Source organism: Meleagris gallopavo, chromosome 6, assembly GCF_000146605.3.
Source record: "Meleagris gallopavo isolate NT-WF06-2002-E0010 breed Aviagen turkey brand Nicholas breeding stock chromosome 6, Turkey_5.1, whole genome shotgun sequence".
In the NCBI taxonomy this organism is placed as follows: Eukaryota; Metazoa; Chordata; class Aves; order Galliformes; family Phasianidae; genus Meleagris; species Meleagris gallopavo.
This window is the reverse complement of record NC_015016.2, coordinates 3,462,132-3,485,459: the sequence shown is the minus strand read 5'-3', so window position 1 is coordinate 3,485,459 and position 23,328 is coordinate 3,462,132. Positions and strand designations below refer to the sequence as shown.

The window sequence follows — 23,328 nt, the reverse complement described above, 5'->3', positions numbered from 1 at the left end:
TGCGGTGCGGACGTGTCCCGGGCCTCCGGCGGGGCCTTCTGGTTGGTGTGCGGGTGTAACGGGGCCCGAGCTCTGCGCTTTTTGTCCCTTCAGCCCTCACCCCATTTCCTGACAGCAGGAAGAGGTCACCGAGCCGCGCTGGGAGGAGGAGGGGAGCTGCCTTGTGTCTGTGCATTCCCCACCGGGGAGCCGCTCCCCACGTCACGGTTTTATTGCTGCGTCCCACGGAGTGGTTCAGTACTTGGTAGCAGTGTCTCCTTTTTCCTTTTTTTTTCTTTCTTGTTTCTGAACGATATTTTTGCATTTTTTAGCCTTCTTCCTTGCAGGATCAGGGTGCTCCGTGCAAATGTGTTTGCAGTGGTGCTCATGGGTGCTTAGCTCCAGGCTGGAAGGAGGGGAGCACTCGGTACAGGCATCCTGTGCTGATGTGTAGAGCTGGGAATGGCACTGTGGGCAAGGACAGCAGAGCAAAAAGCCCGGGTGCCTGCCCACCTTGAGTGGCTGAGGGTCTCTTTGCGCTGAAATGATGCCCAGCTGAGCGATGCCCTCATTAGAATCCCTTAAAATTAGGGAGAGTTGGGGGAGTTTGTCTTGGTTTGGGGTTGGATTCGCTAGTTCTGGTTCTTGGGGTTCTAGCAAGGCACAACTGTGAGGTGGGAGAAAAGATTCGCAGTGGGCACCGCAATCCTGTTCTGAATCATAGAATCACAGAATGGCCTGGGTTGAAAAGGACCACAATGCTCGTCCAGTTCCAACCCCCTGCTGTGTGCAGGTCGCCAACCAGCAGACCAGGCTGCCCAGAGCCACATCCAGCCTGGCCTTGAATGCCTGCAGGGATGGGGCATCCACAACCTCCTTGGGCAACCTGTACCAGTGCATCACCACCCTCTGGATCTATTTTGGCTGAAACAATGCCTGGCTGAGTGATGTCTGCATTTGAGTCAGCTAAAATTAGGGAGAGACAGAAGGTTTCATGTTGAGTTGGGGTTGGATTTTGCTGGCTGTGGTTCTTGGGGTTCTCCCATGACCGTGCACTGGGAGAAGAAGCAAGAAAGGAGGTGGGCACCACGCTTGTGGTTGTTGTGAGCTTTCCTGGTTCTTAGCAGCCCAGAGAGGTGCTCTTGCTTTCAAGTGGTCTTCTATTAGGCAACGAATTTTAACTTTAGGTGTTTTGCATTTTGGAGTGCTTTAGAGTGAATGGAATGCTGTCCCCAGAGGCCGGAGAGACATGTGACGTTTGGTGTCAAACCAAGCGTAGTGCTGCAGGTCGGTTCTAGGACACCTTTGCTTCTCACCTAAATCCATCTCCGTGCATTGCAGATGTGGGCTGCTTGGAGAAGCCAGAGCCATTTGTTTAACAGCTTCTTTACAGAAGAGCTCCTCGTGGAACAAACTCAATGCGGAGGTTTTTGGGGTAATTATTCCGGGTTGAGACATTGAAAGCCATCAGGAGGCATTGGGGTGTTTGTACTTTGTGCTAGATGCATGAGGTGAAAGCTGCTGGGGTAGGAACTGGATGGCTGGCGAGGTGATGCGTTGAGTGCATGCTGATGGTGAGTGATGGAGTCTTGATGGTAGCAGAGAGGTTCTGGTGAGCTGGCACCGGGGCATTTGCTTGGCTAATGGGATCCGGGTTCATCATGAGCAGCTCTGGCAGCCCCTCGTGGGGTCAGGAATCATGGCATCTTAGAATCATGGAATGGTTTGGGTTGGAAGGGACCTAAAATATCATCCAGCTCCAACCCCCTGCTGTGCACTGGCTGCCCCCACCAGCTGAGGCTGCCCAGGGCCCCGTCCAGCCTGACACTGCATACCTCCAGGGATGGAATGGGACACCACAGCTGTTTGGGCAGCATTGCCAGGGCCTCTCGCTGTTGCCCTGGTGCCAGAATTGACCATGTGGACATTGGTTGTGTTGGAGTGGTGTTGGGTGCACTGTTGGGTGCACAGCTGATCCAGAAATGGAAATTGGTCCCAGCATGCCATCAAAAAGCCAAGTGGAGAGAGACACTTTATGGGGCTGCTGTCGTGTGAGGTGATGTGAGTTACTCTCAGTCCTGTGGATGTCCTCACCGTGCTGCAGAGGTGTCACCCATCTCTTGTTTTCCTTTCTCCTACAGATAGGCATCACCAACTTGAAGTCAGCTCCTCTTCGGGTGATGCTGTCCTCAGCCACTGCAGGCAGACGCTGTGAGGCTGGTGGCACTTGGGGACAGAGGACACTAGTCCAGGTGGTTTGGCAGGGCCAGGGCTTGTTGTTTGCACACCGAAACGGTTTTATCAGTGTACCTGAAATGAATCCAAACAGTCTGAAATTTCAGGGTTTTATTGTGGCTGTTGCTATGTCACAGTTGCAGACACTCAGGCCTTTGGCTGTTTGTGGGCAGAAAGAGCAGTGAGTGCTGATGCAGTGGCACAGGCTGCCCGTCCCTGGGGATGTTCCAGAACAGTGGGGATGTGGTACTGAGGGATGTGGTCAGTGGGCATGGCGAGGAACTGGTGATCTCGGAGGTCTTTTTCAACCTTAATGATTCTGTGATTCTAATTTGGGACTTGATTGGTTTGTGTTTTTTTGCTTCCCATAGGCAGTAGGGTTCTATTTTCTGCTTCTCTCTGGGGAGAACAGTCGGTGACCTCCGTACTCTCAGCGCTGGGCAGATGCTGCTGGCAGACAAATGGGGAAAATGTGGTTAAATATCCAAACCTAAGTCTTCAGGTGTGCTGTAATCCATCGGGAAGCTGATAGGGGAGCTGGGGGCTTGGGTTTACACCTGCATTTCCTGTATGGAGGAGACTAATGTTGGTCTCACAGGATAGAAAATTGAGAGTAGTGAAGGAGGAGCTTGGGTTTTGCTGTCTGGGTGTGGGAGAGAGTTTTTAAGTGATGCGCTTATGAATCAATGCATTATGTGTGAGTTTGAAAAGTCAGCTTATTTATGGAATAATGCTTTTTAAGTATTCAGATCTACCTGCCGAAAAGACAGCTGGTTGTGCATGTTGTGTGGCCCTGTGCTGTCTGTAGGGCTGCCTACGGGGCAGAGAGGACAGCAGGAGTGCCCATAGAGCGATAGAACCATACGGTCACACAGCATCTCGAGTTGGAAGGGGACCCACAGGATCACCAGACCCAGCTCGTGGCTCCATGCAGCACCACCCAATCCCTGTGTCTGAGAGTGTTGTCCCGTTGCTCCCTGAGCTCCAGCAGGTCTGGGAATCATAGAATCATAGAATGGCCTGGGTTGAAAGGGACCACAGTGACCGTCTAGTTTCAACCTGCCTGCTATGGGCAGGGTCGCCAACCTGTTGAGTTGATGTTGAGTTGCTGGGTTGAACGCAAGCCAGGAGGAACAGCACTGTCATTAGAGGTTATATGACCTAGATGTGTGATTTCTGAGGATCTTTTGGCTCTTGCCTTGTCTTTGTTCCTCAGGTGTAACTTCAGGGACAGTGAAAAAGAAAAACCACCAGCACGCTTTGGCTGTGGTCAGTTGAGGCTCCTGTGTTTTCAGCCAATTCAGATTCCTATAAACAGGAATAGTGTGTTTTGCCTGTGTGGAGTTGGCAGGATGAGCGTGCTGGAAATGCTCCTTTCCTGTGAGTTTCCAGGCTGTCTGTGTGAGGGCTGTGGGTGAGCAGTGCTGCTCAGGGACAGACCAGATGTGGATGAAGCTGCTCTGCATGGAGCAGTACGTGTGGATGAGATGGAGACCCACAGCCTCGGGATGTTCTGCTGCAAAGGTGTGAAACAGGGAGCAGCAGCAGCTGCAGGCTACCCAGCAGTACATCTCTATTTCAAAATAGTCCCGTGCACCTTTAGTCACCTGCACACGTGTGGATAATTAAATGCTCTTGAACTAGAATCTGAGCTCAGCTTCCGTGCATACTGCAGCTAGGTGACAGCTCGGGGAGGAGACCCAGAACCCTGGTGTTGGATTGAGAAGACTTTCAGGTAGTTTGGTTGGCATAATTAATTTTTTTCTTTTTAATTCTTGCCCTGTGCAATTTAATATTTCCCTTGGAGCAGGTCAAAGAAAGCACGCTTAAAAATGGACATGTGACGTGGCTGTCACTGCAATGTCCTGCGTTGGAGAATGTTAGTGGAGTGCTAAATATATCATCCTTGTGCATGTGTTGGACAGAGACTGACTTTGGAATCATAGATTGGCTTGGGTTGGAAGGGACCCCAAGGATCATCAATTTCCAACCCCACTGCTGTGATTGGTGTCTTTAGTTATTTGTTTTATGCTGTCCCAAACACTCCTTTCTTTTCAGTTTTGTTGACCAGAAGGGTTGGTTTCTCTGAGAAGGAGCCTGGAGAAGACAGAAGTCTGGCTCTGTTCTTTCTGTCTGTTTGGTAGGATGCTTGCTGCAATGGATTGTGTGATTTTTTGCCTTCTGATGGTTCTTTGGCCTCTCCAGAAGGTGCCCCGTCCCTGCAGGTGCCTCTCACCACCAGGTTTTATTCTTTTGGGATCAATTGCAGGGCTCCAGCTCATGGTGAAAACTGTCCAGAGGGCAGAATCTGAGGATGAAGTGAAATAGAAACTGTAATAAAGAAGAAATTGATGGAAATAATAAAGTGAGAGGAGAAGGAGGAGGCATCGGTAAGTCTGGGGAGAGGAGGGAGGAATAGCTGAGCTCTTCTGCAGCCACGTCCCTGCAAACCCTGCTGTGTGCAGTGGGTTCAGTGCCATTCCCAGGACTGCAAGCAGTTGATCTGTGGCTGTACTAAAGGGTTTTACAGCTCCTAAAGCACCGTGTGACTGCTGCATGAGTGCCTTCAGGTTTGAAATGCATCCGCAGACGTTTGCGTCTTCCTGGATTAATGGAAAGCCATTCTTTGTGCTTCTTCCTCTGCCAGGAGAACTTCAGAGCTGCATGTTTGGAGGTGGCTGGAGCAGCTCACTTCCAGCTTATGTTTCTATTGCCAGTTTCTGTTCTGAGGAGGATGCAGGTTATGTTTATCTGCTCTGGCTTGTGTTTGTCATCGCTACAGCAACCAGCTGTGATGCTGCTGGCAGTGGGAGCAGTTGGAGGGCTGCAGGTTATGGCCATACTTCCTTCTCTGTGCTGCACTCAGGTTATTCCCACCGGTTTGATTTACAGCCTTCAGTTCTTCAAGAGTTTGTTTTTCTTTTCTTTTGTTGAATTGGTGGCCCTTCCTAGAGCAGGAGAGTGGCTTTCAAGGTGTCTTTCGCTGCTGACTTAACCTGCTGGGCAGGTTTTGTCATTGACGATTAAGCTTCATCTATAATGGCATAGGAAATAAATATGGTAGGGATTCCAAGTTGGAGTGTCCACTTAAGCTTGTCTCATGTATGGCAGTATTTTAGCTATCACTGAAACAACAGGTTTTTTGGGCTGCGGGGCAAGAGATGTGATTTCTACCCTTTGGACCCCATGTGCAAACAGAAGACGTCGCTCAGGAGAGGCTCTCCATCTGGAGGGAGATGTGCTCAGTGTGTGATGGGATGGAGATTGGTGAAATGGAGAAGGGAGGGCTGGAACTGACGTGGCTTTCAGTGCAAGGAAAACGAGCAATGTGGGACACACAGTGTGGTAAGGGCTGACATTTTTCCTGCAGAACGCCATCACTGCTGAGGTTAGGGACACCTGCACGCTGGAAAGCACCTCCTCATCACATATGGTTCTGGTTTGAGGTGAGCACAGATGTTTTGCCAGGAGAGGAGGCTCATGCTGGTTCTGCTTTTGGATGTAAGGGAGCAATAAGATGATGTATTTCCACTCTGAAAATCACAGGTGGCATTTCTCTGCCTGCACCTGTGTGTTGGCAGCATTAATGTTTGCATCTGATGAAGTTCCACCAGGCAGGTTTGGTGCTAGGGGATCTGCCAGCACCATCAGCAGAGCCACAGCACAATCATTCTGCAGCACACACTCGAAAGAGGCAGAATTGCACCCAGAGTGTGCCTGCTGTGGCAGGATGGATTGCAGTGACATGCAGTTCAGATGTAGGTACTTCAGTTGCTGATGTGTGAGATGAAGCCTGGCCAAACTTAGCATGTGATGTCTCATTTGTGCTGAGCAGTTGAGCTTTCTCCTTTATTTCAGGCACCTCGGAGCTTTACCACCAGCTGGTCTGGGGAGTGGGACTTGCTGCAGGCTTTTGCAAGCACAGTCTGTGTGCCACCAGAGCTAGATATTTACCTGTGAGATATTTTTGGTGATAAAGACAGCCTGTTGCACCAGGCTCTGCTCGCCTCATGGCACTTGTGGCTATAGGATGCCGTGCTGGCAACCTCAGGTAGGGATAGGATGACTTCAGGTGGGGATGTGGTGACTGTAGATGGGAAGGATGGATGTACTGGCCCTGCTGAGCTCCCTGCAGGTGAAGTGCATGCATGGGAAGCAGCACCTGGATGCCTGCAAATAGCTCCTCGAGGTCTACGAGCCCTCCAGTGGGGGAAAGAAGAAGAGGAGGAGGAGGAGGAGCAGGAGCAGGGGTAGAAGCCCCTGCTGGCGGGGCTGCCCCAGAAGCCGGCCTTCTAGGGGAGGGGCCGCCTTTCCTTTTTGTTTTTTTTTCCCCCTTTTAGCACCCAGCCCTCATTGCAGTGAGGTGCAGTGGAGCTGCTCGGTCAGTGCTGAGCCCTGCCTGGTGCCCACGCTGCTGACTCTGCGATGCCAGCCGACAGTGCAGCCGGTAGCAGTGAGTGTAAGTGTGCACAGAAGTTTGAGCTTGGCTTATTTTTTTTAATTATTTTTTTAAATTTCAGGTTCCTCACCCTCCTCTGCTGCAGCAGGGCTCTCTAGGGAAGCTGTGGGGTTGAGTTTTGTGCTGATGGTGCTCAGGAGTGAGATGTAGTGACTTTATTTAAGCAGGATTTACACACTGCGGTTTATTTCCTATTATCTAGCATCTTTTAACTCAGTGAAAGCAGATCATTTCAGCACGTGCTTAGCCAGCCTTTCTATCCTGCCCAGCGCATGGCTCTCACTGGTTTCTTCTGTATTGTGAATGAAATCAGAGGGCACTTCTGTTGGCTTGCACTGGGGTGCTGAGGTGTTTGCTGCTTTTCTGGGTGGGATGCAGCTTAGGATCTCCGAGCTTTTACCCTCTGCTATGCGGGAGTGTTGGGGAGAGGTGTGCAACAGGAGCTCAGCTTCTGTGCTGGGGGAAGGAACGTGCTCCTGGTTGTGGCAGGGCAGTGAATCTGCCTGAGGGCTGGCAGAGAATGGCTGGGTGCTGGGGAGCGTGGGTGTGGGAGAGGTGGGATGGGGGCAAAGGAAACTTTGGCAGCCCTGGATGGACAGACCACCTGCTTGGAGGCAGCCCTGGATGGACAGACTTGCATCATGCTTGGTGAACAGACAGGCACTGTGCTTGGAGGACGGACTCACTGCCTGGGGACGCTCACGTTTTCGGAGTTAATTGCATCACTTTGGGAAAACGCAACTGCATGCTGAAAACATTGCCTTTCCTTGCAGCGTGTGCTACCTGCTAACTGTTCCAAGGAGGTGATTCTGCTTCAGGGATTATCTAACAGAGATCCCAGTTAGTTCTGCTGATGAGGATGCCAACTAAACGCTGCTAACAGATCCCTCTTTCCCTGCTCTGGGAGCAGGAGGCTTCTCAAGGACAGGTGCTCCCACATACTGCACAGATGCCTCATTTTAGGGTGAAGCTGTGGGCTCACACCCTCTTTTTGTGGCTGAGAGCAAAGCTTGCCCCTCAACACCTTACCCCATTGCCTCCCCACCCTTTTGTTGCCATCCACGTGGTGATTAACCCCTCCCTGTACACTGCTCTTGGTGATCCTTCAGACTGCTGCCAGGGAACAGCATCGCCTGTGATGATTGCCGTCACGGTGTAAAACTTTAACACTTGAATTCTTTAGGTGTATCCTGTGCTGAATGCAGTGGGCAGAGATGGGGCTGTGAGCTCAGTGGCTCCAGAGTGGATTTGGGGGCAGAAGCAGGAACCTAGGTTCTTTTATTAAGCTGGAGAATGCTGGGAATTGTTTTCTTCTCTGCTGGGTCTAATTCCTAAAGGAAAAGTTCATAGATTCTCTAAAACGTGCTGGCATTGCTAACACAGGAGGTGTTCAGGTTGGATATTAGGAACAATTTGTTCTCTGAAAGAGTGCTAGTGCATTGGTTCAGGCTGCCTGGGAAGGTGATGCAGTCGCCGTCCTTGAAGACCCGTGGAGATGTGGCACTGAGAGACACGATCAGTGGGCATGGTGGGGGTGGGCTGGGTTGGACTTGGGGGTCTCAGAGGTCTTTTCCCACCTTTATGATTCCGTCATACTGTGAGTGGGCACCTCCTGGACCTGCTTCTCTTTGGGCGACATGGAGGAGCTTCCATCATCTGTGTCATGTCTTTATGTTATGGGATTCTGGTGCACCTGGCCTGGTGAATTCTCGGTGATTTTTCATATTTCAGGACAGGAAAAGTGGTTCGTGCCCCCGACCACATGCAGCAGCATCCAAACAGAAAACAAGAGTACAAAACCGCAGAGTCACAGCATCGTGGAAGCAGTAAGAGCAGGGCTGGGGAGGCAGGGATGAGAGCAGGGGACAGGTCCATGCCTACAGCTGCACTGACCTCATTTTCTGCACGGATTGGCTTGGTTTCAAGCTTCTGTTCAAATAAAAGGTTTGATTTTTATTTTATTTTATTTTTTTTCCTTCCCTTCTGGATGTGCTTTAGCTGTTCCTCCAAGAGGTTTATTTGGAGGAAGGAGCTGGCTGTTAACTGCCTGCTTTTCTGCAGTCGGACGTTACCCAGTGGTGTAATATTAATGGAAGCAGGGACACGTGGGAACGAAAAGCGCAGTGCTACAAAAGAGCTGGCAGTAATTGAGCACCATATTTGTTTCAGTTAATGCAGAGACTGCTCCTAATTTGTCCTAGTTTTTAATCCCTAGCTGGATGTATTAGAGGTTAATAAACCAAGCGTGTGCTGATGCTTCAGACCTATAAGGTTTTATGGAACTATTTGAGTTCAGCTGTGCCAGCAGCAGTGTTGTGTCCTGTGCAGAGCTGTAGCTGTGGTTTGGCCTGGAGATTTCATCTTTGGCATCACCGTCCTGCTGGAATGAGGAGTTTCCAGGCAAGTTCTGGCCTCATTGTGCTGCCTGCACTGTTACCATACCTGGTGAGCAAGGATCTGGAGGCTACAATGGGATTTTGCATTTTGAGGCTGGGATTTTGCATTTTGAGACTGCAATTTAGGGGCTGCATTTCCTCCTGCTGAGTGCCCAGGTCGGGGATTTGGGTTTTGCATTTTATTTCCCTAAGAAAAGAAAGTAATTGTCAACCAGGTAGGCTTTGAGATGGCCCAGCGCTAACGCTTGCAAATGGACAGCCTGGAGCTACGGGTGCTGAGAGCACAGGGGGAGGCTTTTAGCTCTTCCAGGATGGTTAGCCCTGCAGATGCTTAGATAAAAAGAGCTTTAGACTGCCTATTTTCTGTCTTAAAAAATAAGAGAGAAAAAAGAAAAAGAAAAAAAAAAGAAAAAAAGGGGCATGTGGGAGGTGAGGAAAAGTTTTGTCTTAACCCAGTGTTTGTCATGCAGAGTTCGTAACCCTGAGGGCATTTTATTTGTTTGCTTTTGTAGCATAGGAGGTCCTGCTGGGGGTTGCACCGCAAGGAGAGCAGTCTCATTCATAAAAGCCCATTCAGGCACCTCAGAGATGCTGAACCTCAGAAGAAAAATACACCTTTATTTCTTATTGCTGTACTCAGGACAAACCAGAGATGTTGGACCAGAGGTCTTTTCCAACTTTAATGACTGTGGGAGTGGGTTCACAGCGGGACTTGGTGATCTTTGTGGTCTTTTCCAACTTGCATGATTGTATGATACTGTGATAAACCCTTGCATATACCTTTATTTTCTATTCTCATGCCCAGGACAAGGTGCAGACCCTTGAGCATGATGTGGGGATTTGGGTTTTGCTTGCACTGTGCATTTGAGATGCTTGCAAACCCATCACTTATTGGTGGTCAATCAGGTGTAGCACAGTTACTCTTTGAAACTGCACTTTGGTTCCTGAGCAAGGAGTGACACGTTGCCTAATTTTGGAAATCTATTTATGTGTTTGATCCGGGGCAAAGGAAGAGGCAGGACATGGAAACGTGACCTGCAGCCTGCAGGGAGGGAGTGGTGCCTGAAATACTGCCCAGTGTTTGCACAGAACCCACCGCTGGTAACGTAATGCCTGCCCCACTCCTACGTGCTCTGTTCTCTCCTGAAACAAGCAGCTTCATTCATACAGCACCTCATTCTGCTTTGTCCTTCTTCCAGCTGTCTGCTGTCATCAGCTGGGCTTCTCTGGCCGAATTCTGGCTCTAAGACAGCAGCCTGTAGCTCTGCTCCATCTCAGTGCATCTCAGCGCTGCACTCCCACCCTGCTGTCCCAAAGCAGTTGATGGGAGGGGAAGAGGCTGGATAGAGAGCTTCCTTCTCTCTGCAACACTGCTGCCTCTTCTGCAGTACCATCACAAGACAGAGGAAGAAATTTCTGCTTGAACTAAAAGCTCTGTGTCCTTGCCAGCATCTTAATGCTGGTTTTGTGCAGTTTTCCAGCAAGAGGAGCAAAAATGGGTTGTTAATTCCTTTACCTTTGTTATAGAATCATAGAATGGCTTGGGTTGGAAGGGACCTCTGAGATGATTGAGTCCCAACCCCCCTTGCCATAGGCAGTGTTGCCAGTCACTAGATCACACGCCAGGTCAGGCTGCCAGGGCGCCGTTCAGCCTGGCCTTCAGCACCTCCAGAGATGGGGCATCCACATCTTCTCTGGGATAGCAAATACTGAGCTCTGTTACCCATCTCCCAGCATATACCTGCTTTACATCTGTGGTTTAAGTGCAGAGAGTCATTTCTGCTTGCTCCTGAGCTGTGTCACAGTGCATTTGGTTACTGATGCAATGGAGATTTTAGTGTTGGATCCTGGCTGTGCTTGACCTCAGTGCTGTCCTCACCCTTCAACGCTCACATGTAACTCAGAATATATGAACATCAAGAGCAACGGTGTCCCAAAAGTCTTGATTGTAGAATCATAGAATGGCTTAGGTTGCAAGGGAACTTGGAAGGGCTTGGAAGGGTTTGGAAATTCCCACTTCAGCTCCTCTTTTCCTGTGATCCTAAAAACGAAGCCTTTGGGACACTAATTCACATCATTGTGCTGTTCTAAAAGGACTTCTGCCTTCTGCATTGCTCTGTGCTGAGTTCACAGTGTTCCCAACCCCAGTAAATCATAGCTGTGCCCTTCGTGTTTCCCACAGCTCCTTTAAACTCACGGTTCGTGTTTCCTCAATAAAAAGCCCAGTTGCTGCTGCTGTAAGAATAATTTATTACCTATTACTAAGCTTTATCATTTGCACATGAGCTTGGTGATACTGCTGCTGGTGATAGGTCTTTGAGGAGGTTGCTCCTAATTCTGTTTGCTGATAATTGCTGAAATGGGGACATACCTGGTTGCTGCCGTGCTGTCGTTGCGTAGGGTCCCTGCAGGGCTGCACTAACCCAGAAATTGGTTCTTGCAGTAACTGATGCCTGAGAGCCAATCTGTGAGCCTTTCTGTGCAATAACTTGGACCGTGTCAGCGCAGCAATACCGAATTATGAGCCAGAAGCTCATTAAATTTAGCAAAGGTCCTGTTGAAAACTTCCTCTGTATTTGTAGGATATAGAGGGAAAAGGCTGCCTGTGTGCAAATAGAGAGGTTACAATGTGCTTCTGAGGAGGAAATACCAAAGTCAGATGAGCTTTTATTATTAAGCCGTGTCAGTAACCACTGAGCAATGGGCAGGAAACTTTTGTATTGTTCCATGTAGTTTCCTTAAGGAAAAAATTCACTGATGCTCTCCAAGGCAGTGCCCAGCACCAGCTTGTTGGGGAGAGGCTGAATGCCAAGGAGCTGTATTTGGGAATTCTGAGCAGTGTGGTACGTGTTAGCTGGGGCTGGTGGGCAGAGCAGCACAGCAATAAGGTGTTCATTGGGCTGCTTGTCAAAGTGTTGGTGAACTTAGAAAGACAATGCAACAAACTATTTCCCATCTCCTAAGGAAAACACTAAACTCCACCTGGTTTTCCAGACTGATATCTGCATTATCTTTGCGACATCGCCTCTGTTGAAATGATTCCTGGCTGCCACGCCAGCCACCAGCATTGTGCTTGCCGTTTGCTCTCAGAGGGTTTGCAGAAGTGCCAGCACCCAGGGCTCTGAGCTTCTCACCACTGCTGTGTCCCTGTGCAGTGGGTGACAGCAGGACAGGTGACACGGGTGGCACGGGGCTACCTGTGCAGCCCTTTTTGCTTGCGGGTGTGTTCTTGTTTCTGCCTGATGTTTACGCCTTCTTTCTGTTTTCTTTTGCATGTTTTCTCGGCTGGATTGCAATAGAGAAGAAGAAAATGAGGTGAGTGAAATTTATTCCTTCTCCTGTTTTGCTCCTGAGATGTGTGTAGTTACCTTCACTAATGGATTTTATCTGGACCCAAGTCTCGAGAAGCTTTCGTGAGAAGCAGCACAAGGCATCTTCACATACAAATCCGGTGTTTTCCTGGGGTGTCCATGGGGCAGCGATGAAGTCTGGAGGGAAAGGATCATGCCTGGCACTGCTGATGCAACTGCACACAGCTGATCAGGCGTAGGGATATTCTGCTTCCTGCACTGTGATAAAGCACATATTTAAGGATTTCATCTGGGGAAAAAATGAGTTTCGTTGTGTGTGGCCCAATTAATGTAAGGGGAAAGGAGAAAAACTCCAGGGATAGGAACACTTGCTAATACCCCAGTGAGTGACTGGCAGAATGGTGCTTCTGATAATTTTTGATGTGGTAGGACCATTTCTGCTCTGATTGAACGTACTGCGTGTGCTGCCACGGTGATACGAAAGCTGCAGGAGTGTTCATTCATCTCTGCTGAAGGCTCAGAGTGAGCATCTGTTGCCTACCCTGAGCTGCACAACACTCACAGCAGCATTCCGTGGAGCGTTTGCTGCCTGTAAAACATTAAAGCAAGGAGAACTTTTCTACTGTTTCGCCAGTAATTACTCCCTGTTACATTTCAAAAGCTACCTGTGGGATATTTTTAAATTTATGGAAGTTGTGGTTTTTCAACTTGGTGTTATTTAAGAAGAAATCCCTGGAAGGCTGAGCATGAGAGTGAAACATTTGTTCTGAAAGGCATCGTCCCTACTGAATAGATAAGAAAAGCAGAGGAATGGAAGTTTAGCAGCTCTTTCATCCCCTCCAGCCTTTGTTTTGTGTACAGGTGGATGTATCCAAACCCCATTATTCATCTGTAAGCTCAGATTTCAGCTCTGCTGCACTGAAAGCTGGGAAGTTTTTGATCAAAACACTGACATATTTTCGTAACTGTGGGTGATTTTGCATGCAAAATAATTTCACGGAAGTTTTAGTAAGAAAACTTGAGTGCTGATTTACTGGTTGGGGTAGAAAGGTTTGGATTTTCTGGCTGTGTAGGGGTAATAAGCAACAACTCACAAAATCATTGCCTCGTTATTTGGGAGTCTGTGCCCAGCATCTTATGGGAGGCTGGCCTCTAGCACTGAACATCTCAAAGCTCCTGCCACGTGGACAGAGCGCTTGGTTTTGTCCTTTGTGCTCCAGTGAATTTGTTCCTGTACATTTATGTGTTACACTGTTGTTAGGTTAAAAAAATGGATCACTTCTGAAAACAGAGTATTTTCAGCAGCCTTTCTATTGAGTGTGGGACAGCGTTGGAGAAGAGATGGTCAGACGTGTGGACGTGTCCTGTCCTCAGGGTCACTATCTGGATGCCCTTTCAGCAATGGCAGTCACTTAAAAGCCCCCACAAAGTGGCACCCATTTAAAAGGAGTCAGAGTTTTGGAAAAAAATGCGGAAATAGCGTGGGGTGGGGTTTCTATTCTGCTGACATCTTACTTAATAATTTACCACGGTACCTTTAGCTTTAGCAACTCTGCATTGTTTTACAAGAGTTAAACGATAACAAAGTCCATAATACTTCAGAGTGGGTGCAGGAAACCACTGCTGCAGCCAAAGATGTGTTCATGCAATAGTTATGGAGTAGAACTTACTGTATACACTATTCAGACTGCTAGAATAGTCCTCATTGAGTTATGCTTCTTGCACAAAGTGTAATTACATTAATGCAATCTGGATTTATGGGGATAAGGAGTATTGACAGAAACACCCTTTCAACACAATGGGACAACATTCATCATTAGGGATTGTGCTATCGTTACGCTGCGGTAGATAGTGATAGAGTCTCTGCAGAGACAAGCCCAGAGCTTAAAAACAATTGGGCACGTGCCAAGGCAAATAAACACACTGTGCTTTTTGCTCTGAAAGCTGCTAATCTCGGGCTTTGATAAATGCATTCTGAAAGGGAAGAAGTTCGCATGTTGGGAAGAGCTTTGTTGCTCTAGGTTTGCTCCATGCCCAAAGTGACATCTCAGTTGCAGGTGTCCTAGAGGAGGTGGCTTTCAGCTCAGTTGTGTCCCAGACTGCCAGGCTTGCTGGGAAAGACTCCTCAGCAGGACATCAGATCCCTTAGGTGAGATGCATATCTAAGGTGTTGGGGTTCATCAGCTCAGAGTCATGCGTGGCTGAGTGCTGATGGAAGTTCTGCTGGCAGTGATGTGAACTTGTTGTTAGCCTGGATGGGACTTAGGGCTGCAGCAGTAGGTCTCAGTGACCTGATTTGTTCTGGCACCAAATATACCCAGGTACAGTATCCTAGAGTGTGAGAACACACCTAAAGCTTAAAATTGCAGGATGTTTTGTAGCCAGAGACCGCAGAAACAGAACAAATAAAGTAGCGGTCTCTCTTCAATTAATTTTGTGCGTTGAACCCTATCGTTCTTTTTTTTTTTCTTTTTCATTCTTATTAAAGAAAAAAAAAACCAAACTTTGATTCTTTGAGTTTGGTTATTAATAAGTCAGTTAAAAAGCCTCAGCCTGAATCCTAAAGGAGGTCTCCCAAAAGGAGACTCGAAAGGAGCAGATAATTGATTTTGATTAAAAGAGAGGCAGGCTGTATGGCTGTGCTGTCCCAGACTTCAGCCCAGGATATCAATTTCTATTTTATCATCATAAAAAATTCACCAAGTGAAAGAAAACTGTTCAGTACTTGCGTAGAACAGAATTTAAAAATAAACATTTCCACTAATGGCATCTTTTTTTTTTTCTTTCTTTTTCCAGAGCAAGACTGAAACGGTGCAGAAAGCTGGCTTTATCAAAGGCCCAGTGTTCAAAGGTGTTGCTTCTAGTCGTTTTTTGCCCAAAGGCACCAAAACGAAGGTTAACCTTGAAGAGCAAGGAAGACAAAAGGTGTCTTTCAGCTTTAGCTTAACCAAGAAAACCTTACCGAACAGATTTCTGGCCGGTCTGGGAAACGAAAAACAAAATGAAACTCAGAACTCCCCAGCAGTACCCCTACAGACTGATTTTAACCCCAAAATTAAAATGGACCTTGGGGATGCTACTGGTTCAGCGGAGGAGTCTTCACCTCCAAAACCGAAGGTAGAACTGGGGAAAATCCATTTTAAGAAACATTTACTTAGTGTCACAACTAAACCCCTCCCACCAGCTGCAGCAGCAACTTTACTGCCGCCGCCACCGGCTCTGGCACCGGTAACAGAACCAGTGGCAGCGGCCGCGGACTTTCCATCAGCACCACCACCTCCACCAACAGCATCACCAGCAGCACCAATGCCTGTCCCCGCTGCAGCAGCCTTGCCACAGCTGCCCGTCACGCTCATGTCAACGCTGTTGCTGTCACCGCCTGCAGAAGCAGAAGTCCCGGCTTCGAAGGAGCTGTGCCACGCGGTCACTAAGGAGGCTCCTGAGCTGGACCTTAAGCAGGAGGTGGTATCGCACGGTTTGGAAGAACACGTAACTCAACACGTGGCCGAGCAGGTGGAAGTAACTCCACAGAAGGAAGATTCCCATATTGGGAAAGATGATGAGGTTTCAGAAAGCTCCAAGGGTGCTTCTTTGTGCTCTAGGAAACAGGGCTCCAAAAGGAAGTTCTCCCAGTCCGATGGCACGTTGCTGGGCTCTGAGTCTGATGAAGATTCCGTGAGGACTTCTTCCAGCCAGCGCTCACATGAGCAGAAGATATCCAGTGCAGAAAAGGAGAGGGATCCCAGGAAAAGCTCTTCCTCTCTCAGAGGAGAAGAACTGAAATCCTCCTCACGCTCCAGATCGGATAGAGATGAAAAGTATTCTAGCTATTCAAAATCGGAACGAGATTCGCGGTATGCATCCTCCCGATCCCGGTCAGACAGAGAAAGAAGGCGAAGCCGGTCCCATTCTCGGTCCCGGTCGGATCGGAGCTCCCGAACCAGCTCTTCCTACTCGAGGTCGGAGCGCTCACATTACTACGAATCAGACCGCAGGTATCACCGGAGCTCCCCGTACAGAGAGAGGACAAGATACTCCCGCTCGTACGCAGACTCCAGGGGGAGGGAGAGTTCTGATTCGGAAGATGAGTACAGAAGGACGCATTCCAGATCCAGTGACTCGAGGCGGACGTCGTCCCACTCCTCCTCGTACAGAGAGTCAAGGACTTCTTACTCTAAGTCAGACAGGGACAGCAAAGTAGAGTCATCTCATGCTGACATGGAGAGGAGAGGAAAGTCTTCTTCAAAAGCTGATAGAGATTCAAAACGGACTTCAGAAAGTGAAGTAACCAAAAGGTGCTCTCCCCTTAACGAGCTCGGGTATCGAAAGGGGACTTCCCATTCTAAGCCTGACAGTAATGTGAATTCTTCCCGTTATAAGTCCACCCCTTCAAAGACCCCTGCACCAAAGCCTGATAAATTTAAAAGTTCTTTCTGTTGTACAGAATCAGTTGAAGAAATAAAACAGCAGTCTAATTCTCTAGATTTAGAGACCTCTTGTTTAAAAAGCAATGAGATCAGAGTGTCCATTGCAAAAAGATTTGAAAGGGAAAAGACGCTTTCTCCATTAAATCAGTTAAATGATTCCCCCGCTTTTAAAAACACAGATGAATCAAAAGCTGCTTTTCCTCACTCAGGGTCTGAGGAACTTGCAGGCAATGAATGCCGTGACAGTGTTAAGGAACAAGAGACTTTAGTAAGGGTAAAGCACGAGCAATTGAGAACATGTTTCCCTATAGAAATGAATATAAATGGGTCCCCAGAGGGTAGCTCTGATGATCTGGCAGCTCCCAGTGCCTCCAAAGCAGAGGATGTCGCAGTATCTTCTGATGATAGTTTGTGTAGGTTGGAAGCATCACACATTGGAAGGACGAGTAACTCGTATCCACTGCCCTCGAATGGATTTGAGAGCACGTACATCCCTAAAGAGCACGAGCCCGACGATTCTCACATACAGTCCAGCGAGTGTAGCAGCCTGTTCAGGGAGGAAGAGGCTCTGGTCCTGGAGCAGCAAAGTGAAGCTATGCCTTCACCAGTTGTGAATGTAGACCATTCCAAAATTGCAGTGAAGAAGCTGGATGATCAGGCAGCTCCCTGTGACAAAACCAAAGAACCAGTTTTTTGCTACGTTTCAGATGATGCCGCTCCTTCTTTGCATCATTCAGAAGTTGAAATCGAAGTTGAACCAGCAGATGTGAAAGTGACTTCCGAGGCATTTCTGGACTTGCACGTTGAACCGCAGACGGTGACGTGCGACTATGAAAGCACAGAGGATCCGAATTCAAAGTCTGCATGTGAAGAGGAGCAGTATCACATTAACCCACCCCATCAAGCTGGCCTAGCTGTGGATAGTTCAAGCAGGGATTCTGCCCAGGACTGCTGTTCACCTGGAATCAGGCAGGACTGTCCTGTGGTTACTCAGCATCTGGAGGAAAATATTCCCTCCGAGGGGGACAGGGCCCCGCCGAGCTGCTCGGGCACTGGGGAGGTGCTCGAGTTGGATGCTCGGCACGTTGACCTGAACTCAACACAGTCACTCAAGGATGAGCATTCCTATTATTCCCAAGTGCCACTGGAACGCTGTAGCAGAGAGGAGGCAGTGGAAGAAATGGCCGTTACTACGGAGAGAGTTGGTCCTGATGATCTGAAAGAGCAAAGCCAGGGAACGTCTGCCGAGGATGACGGAGGGAATGAGCCCTTGGTGGCTTCAGCTTTTCCAGACGCTTCGTTTCCATCTTGTGATGTTGTGGTGGCTGCGGAAGAACCAGAAGCCGTAACGCAAACCCCAACGTGTGACAGCAGTGGTGGTACCTCCGAATTCGCTCCCGCTCCCCATGATGACTATTCTGACACGGCTGAAAGCGACAGCGAGCCGGGCAGCGACGACAGTGAGACAGAGGATTCTGATTCGGATGATGGCGTGCCACGGAAGCGGCTGCAGTCCGTTGTGGTTGTCCCGAAGAACTCGAGCATTGCGATGGAGGACAGCAGCCCCTGCTCCTCGCGGAGCAGCCAGGGCACGCGGCATTACTCTGACCATTGGGATGACGAGAGGCCAGAACCAAGCAGGCCCTACTATGAGGAGAGGCCAGAGGCTACGGCGAGTAACAACGGGCCCCAGGCTGAGAGCAGGTGCTCTCCGAGAGGGATGGACAAGAGTCCGGCCTCGTCTACTGAGCTCAGCAGGAAAGATGGCGAAGAGCCGCGGGCAGACGTCTGCCAGCCGCAGAGCGATGGCGTGGACAGCACGAGCCAGGCAGACCTGGCGGTGGATTCTCAAGGCAAACCCAACCCAGATGAGAGGACGCTTAATGAGCTGATGTCCATCAGTAGGCCGCTTGGCCGGCAGGAGGAGCAGCCATTTTGTGTGCCTGAGAGCTTTGAGGGCACCGATGAGTCTTGCCATCAGATGAGCTTTTCTAAGCCAGACAGCTGGCAGGGGAGTGGGGGTCTCCATCAGTCTGGCCTTGGAGACTGCTCCAGGGAGGACGGTTTTCATCCACGGGAGGGTATGGGTGGCGTGAGCTGGGAGTTGCAGGCAGAGAAGCCCAGCAGCACCTATCAGCAGCCAGATAGCAGCTTCGGGGTCTATTCGGGCTACGTGTACCAGCCAGGCACAGGAGCCTACAGCAGTTCTCAGAACTGCTGGCAGGGCAATGGCTACTGGGATGTGAGGTCTGCTGGCCGGCCTGCTGGAGGCAGCTATGAACGAGTTCAAGGACAAGTGCCGGATTCTCTAACGGAGGATCACGAGGAGTACGAGGATGACCGCTGGGATGATGAGTGCAAGGCTGGCTTCCCCAGCCCCTCCAGTAAGTTCCACACTCCCGAGCAGAAAGAGACAGGCTCCGTGCAAGCCCATGAGATCAGCAGCAACTCGAGCAAGGAGCCGGTGTCTGGTGCTGAGAAAAAAGAGGAGGTGAAGTCTTTGGAAAAGAACGATGTGAAGGAGCGAGGCCCTCCCAAAAAACGACGGCAGGAGCTGGAGAGTGACTCCGAGAGCGATGTGGACTCGAGGGAGAGAAAAAAGGTGAAGGTGGAGGGTGAGCAGGAGGTGGCACCGCAGGACTCCTCCATGGTCGGCCGCCCGTGCATCATGGACGACTTCCGCGACCCGCAGCGCTGGAAGGAGTTTGCCAAGCAGGGGAAAATGCCCTGTTACTTCGACCTCATTGAGGAAAATGTGTACTTGACAGAAAGGTAACTTGAGATTTTTTAATTTTTTTTTTTATTTTTTGCATATAACTTGTTCTAGATTACAGCTTCTGTTAGATTCTGTGACAGCTTTCTTAAGGCCATACTAGCAGCTGGTACAGCAGGGAAGAGGCATGTCACATTTTCTGCATCTCAGTACTGCTCTTAGAGGACAAGATGCTGTACCAGAGCTGTAACTACGCTGGATCTTCTCCCAGTGATGGGCCCAGAGAGGTGCTGGGGATGGGAGAGTACAGGAGAAGAATCACTTGTAAACTGTGTATCTTATTCCATGTGGCATCCCCTGTAGCTCATGTGATGAGGGTTGCAGGAGGGATTTGCTCACCTGAGATTCCTGCCATCAGCACTGAGTAAACACTTTGTTCTTGTATCCGTGGTAGTTTGCAGAAGTGATTTTCTTCCAATTTTTTCTTCCTTTTTTTTTTCTTTTTGCTGCTCTCTCTGCTCTCTCATTCTTGTGAGCATGGTGAGACCACGTTAGAGCCCAGAGCAGTGTATAGAAGCATCATCTCTGGGCTTGTCCACATCTGTTCAGTGTCCCCAAAGGGAAGTCAGAACGTGGGAAAAGTTTTGGATATGTATTTTGGATATGTGCCTTTCCAAAAGCTTTGGGTAATTGCATGTAATTGTTTGTCATCTCAGACAAGTTAGTTCAACTCTAACAGCTGTGATTTAAATTAGCAAAGGGTAATGATTGTAGGTTATCCTTTAGTGGGAGTATTGACCAGGATGGGGACCTTTGAAAGAAAAGTCTTATTTCAGAACTTTGGGGTTATTCAATAGGAGCATTGCCTCAGAGCTCAACAACCTCCACCTGTGCCAAAAAATACTCCTTCTGGATTTAGAATGTAGGTAAGAGTCCTTAACGAGTGTGTAACCAAGTCTTATTCTTTGTGCAGCCCTTCTAATAATTCATGCCCATTTAAAACCTTTGCATTTTTAAAATCATCTTGACAGTAAAACAGATTCAATTAGCTAAACTGTTCACTTTGCTGTATTAAAATTCATCTGTTTTGAAATGATACGTATGCTCTCTAGTGGTTTATATGTTAAAATTATAGAATACAGATTTTCTCCTGGCTTTGTATCAGTGAAACCAAGGAGAGCATTATAGAAGGCTGGAAGGGAGCTCTTGGAGATTGTCTTCATGGCATTATTTATGCTAATAGAATATAGTATTTCAAGAGAGACTAATCAGAGCCTCCTATCTTTCTAATATAAACCTTATAATTTGTCCCATGTGGTGAGAAATCTAGCTGTAAAAATCAAGAGTGGCTTCCCTGGAGTTTGGCTTTTTCTCTTGTAAGTCAAAATAAAGGGTTTTTAGTCCGGCTTCTGTGTGTGGGTGTGTCTATATACACATCTACGTTGATAGTAAAACTGAATTGTGTACATTAAGGATAAGTAAAAGCTAAATATCCGGGGATGTCTTTCTGAGAAAGCCATCACCTCGTGCTTCAAGTAGTGGCCGTAGTTATCCAGAGGTTCTTTGTGGTTGTCCAAAGGTAGTCCATGTGTCCAGTTTCTAAAGGATAAGTTAATTTCCTCCAGTAACAATTGATAAAAGATTAATTTCTCTACCTGAATAATGTCTTAACTCTTTGTCAATGACCTGTCTTCAACAGAAAGAAGAGCAAATCCCACCGGGATATTAAGCGAATGCTGTGTGAATGCCCTCCTCTCTCCAAGGAAGAACGAGCTCAGGGGGAGGTTGCTTGTGGAGAAGACTGCCTGAACCGCCTGCTCATGATCGAGTGGTGAGTTGGCCAGAGTTGGCCCCTGTTGACCATGAGATGACATGGGAGCACCTGGAGGAATTCACACCTTTCTGGTTGCTGGCTACAAGCTGTCGTCGTGCTCCTGTTTTCACTGACTAGTGTGGATTCAGCTTCAGAGCCTACAGAGAGCATTTAAATCTGACCTTAGGTCTTCCAAACCAAGTATTTTTCTTAGTGCTCTCTTGTAAAACTGGCTGCCAGGGCCTGGAGTCCTCTGCTGCTAGGGCTTAATTCGACTTTGGTGTAAGCATGGCTGATGGCAGAGTGTCAGAAATGCAAATACTGCTCTCTGTGAGTTACTAATTTTCTTTTGTTTTTCCTTGTGCATCTGTGCTCTCCCCGGGGCCATCCAGGCCACTGCTATCATCTTATTTCCCCTCCTGGTTGGGATTGGAAGGCCAAGGGAGCTATTGCCACATGAGGAGGAGGCAGGGACTGCGTGCCTGGGGCTGTAGGCACAACGTGCAGGTCATAAAGCTGGGTGGAACGGTAGAAGTTACCTGCCAGAAGCCCTGCCCTTAGCTAATTTAGCCCAGGTACAATGAAATGGGAGATCTTGAGATGAGAACTCATGGAAATATGGAGAGAATTGGCTAGTTCAGCCCACTTGGATTATACAACATACAAGTGCAGTAGCATTTGCATTGGAAATGTTTTTATCTTCTTTCCAGAAATAGTCTGCATTTACATGTTGACAGTCAGATGGTTATACTTTTTATAGCAAAACACATTTGAAAGTTTTACACTGAGTTTATTATGGTTACGTGGCATCTCCTTCCCATCTGAGCTGTTTCTGTTGCTGATGTTGTCATGATGAGAATTGAGTTGTTCCATTTCCTTCTCCTAGTTCTTCCAGGTGCCCAAATGGTGACTTCTGTTCCAACCGACGCTTCCAGAAGAAGCAGCACGCAGATGTTGAAGTAATCCTTACTGAGAAGAAAGGTTGGGGACTCAGAGCTGCCAAAGATCTCCCATCGTAAGCTTTTGCTCTTTGGATGATGTAGTTGTGCTATTTCCTTCCCTCGTGCATGGAAAGTTGCTGACATTATCTTAGTTGCACTGATGTTAGTAGATGTGCTGAATTCCTTCCAGTTTTACATGCTACCCTTGTGCTCTGTCTTAGTTACCTGCACATGTATGTCCTAACTGAGCATTGGATCACCCACTCTGGTTTTACTCTCTTCCACCAAAGTTTAGTAGAGTTCTCAGTAGGGTTTTTGGCAGGTTTGCTTCTACCTTCCTCTTGTGTTTAGTGTGTTCCCTTCTCTCCTGCTTAAGAGGAGCATGCTCTCTTTGCATCCATTTTCTTCACCACCTCTAAGCTTACCCTCTTCTTGAGTCTTCTTCCTTCCATGTTGGACTACATGGAGAACCCATGGGGCCTTTTCCTCCCTTGTTAGTCTGTGCTCAGCTAACTGCTGTACTTCTGAGTGCTTGTTTTACCCTGGTGATGCTTACAGTTCCAACTCTGGTTTTGACTTGTCTATATTTAGCTAAACCCGGATGTTAACTTGCACACCATGGCTGGGTGCATGCTGTTACGTAGTGTCTGACACAAAAAAACTACCAGGGCCTGAACACCAAAGTTGCAGTGTGGATGAACCCATCTGCCTCCTCCTAGGCTGGCAGCAGAATGGATGCCAGTATTTTTGGAATTCCAGTTCTGTTCTGAACCTGGCACACTCCAAAGCTAAGTGGGAGGAAGCATAGTGCCAGGTCCATTTTACTGTGCAGCTGTGGTGCAGGGAGCAGGCATGGGGCACAAGTAGGACAGACCAAGGAGGTGCTGTGAGCCTTCTGCCATGGTGCCTTCTTATCATCACAGCAGTAAAAAGAGCTTTGAGTAAGGCCTCGAGAGGCAGAACAGCAGTGTGTATGTCTGAGCCTGGATACACTCCTGAATTGTCACAGGGCATGCAGAAATCAGATGTGAAGCTCAGCAGATGAGTAACAAAA

At 48.5% G+C, this 23,328-nt stretch overlaps 1 protein-coding gene across 2 annotated transcripts in view; it reads left to right on the top strand.

Annotated features, from left to right (window-relative positions):
* Positions 1 to 11,802: 11,802 nt before the first annotated feature.
* SETD2 (SET domain containing 2, histone lysine methyltransferase) overlaps positions 11,803 to 23,328 on the top strand; it is a 42,256-nt gene continuing 30,730 nt past the window's right edge. Inside the window, exons 1-4 of one of the 2 annotated variants that reach the window (XR_793823.3) lie at positions 11,803 to 12,384; positions 15,177 to 19,579; positions 21,220 to 21,351; positions 22,220 to 22,348. Coding sequence is in view for 1 of the 2 variants with exons in the window: in XM_010712303.3 (XP_010710605.1) it covers positions 12,343 to 12,384; positions 15,177 to 19,579; positions 21,220 to 21,351; positions 22,220 to 22,348 (4,706 nt within the window). In the remaining variant the exon portion in view is untranslated. The remainder of the gene's footprint in view (positions 12,385 to 15,176; positions 19,580 to 21,219; positions 21,352 to 22,219; positions 22,349 to 23,328) is intronic. The other variant, XM_010712303.3, reaches the window with a different exon arrangement.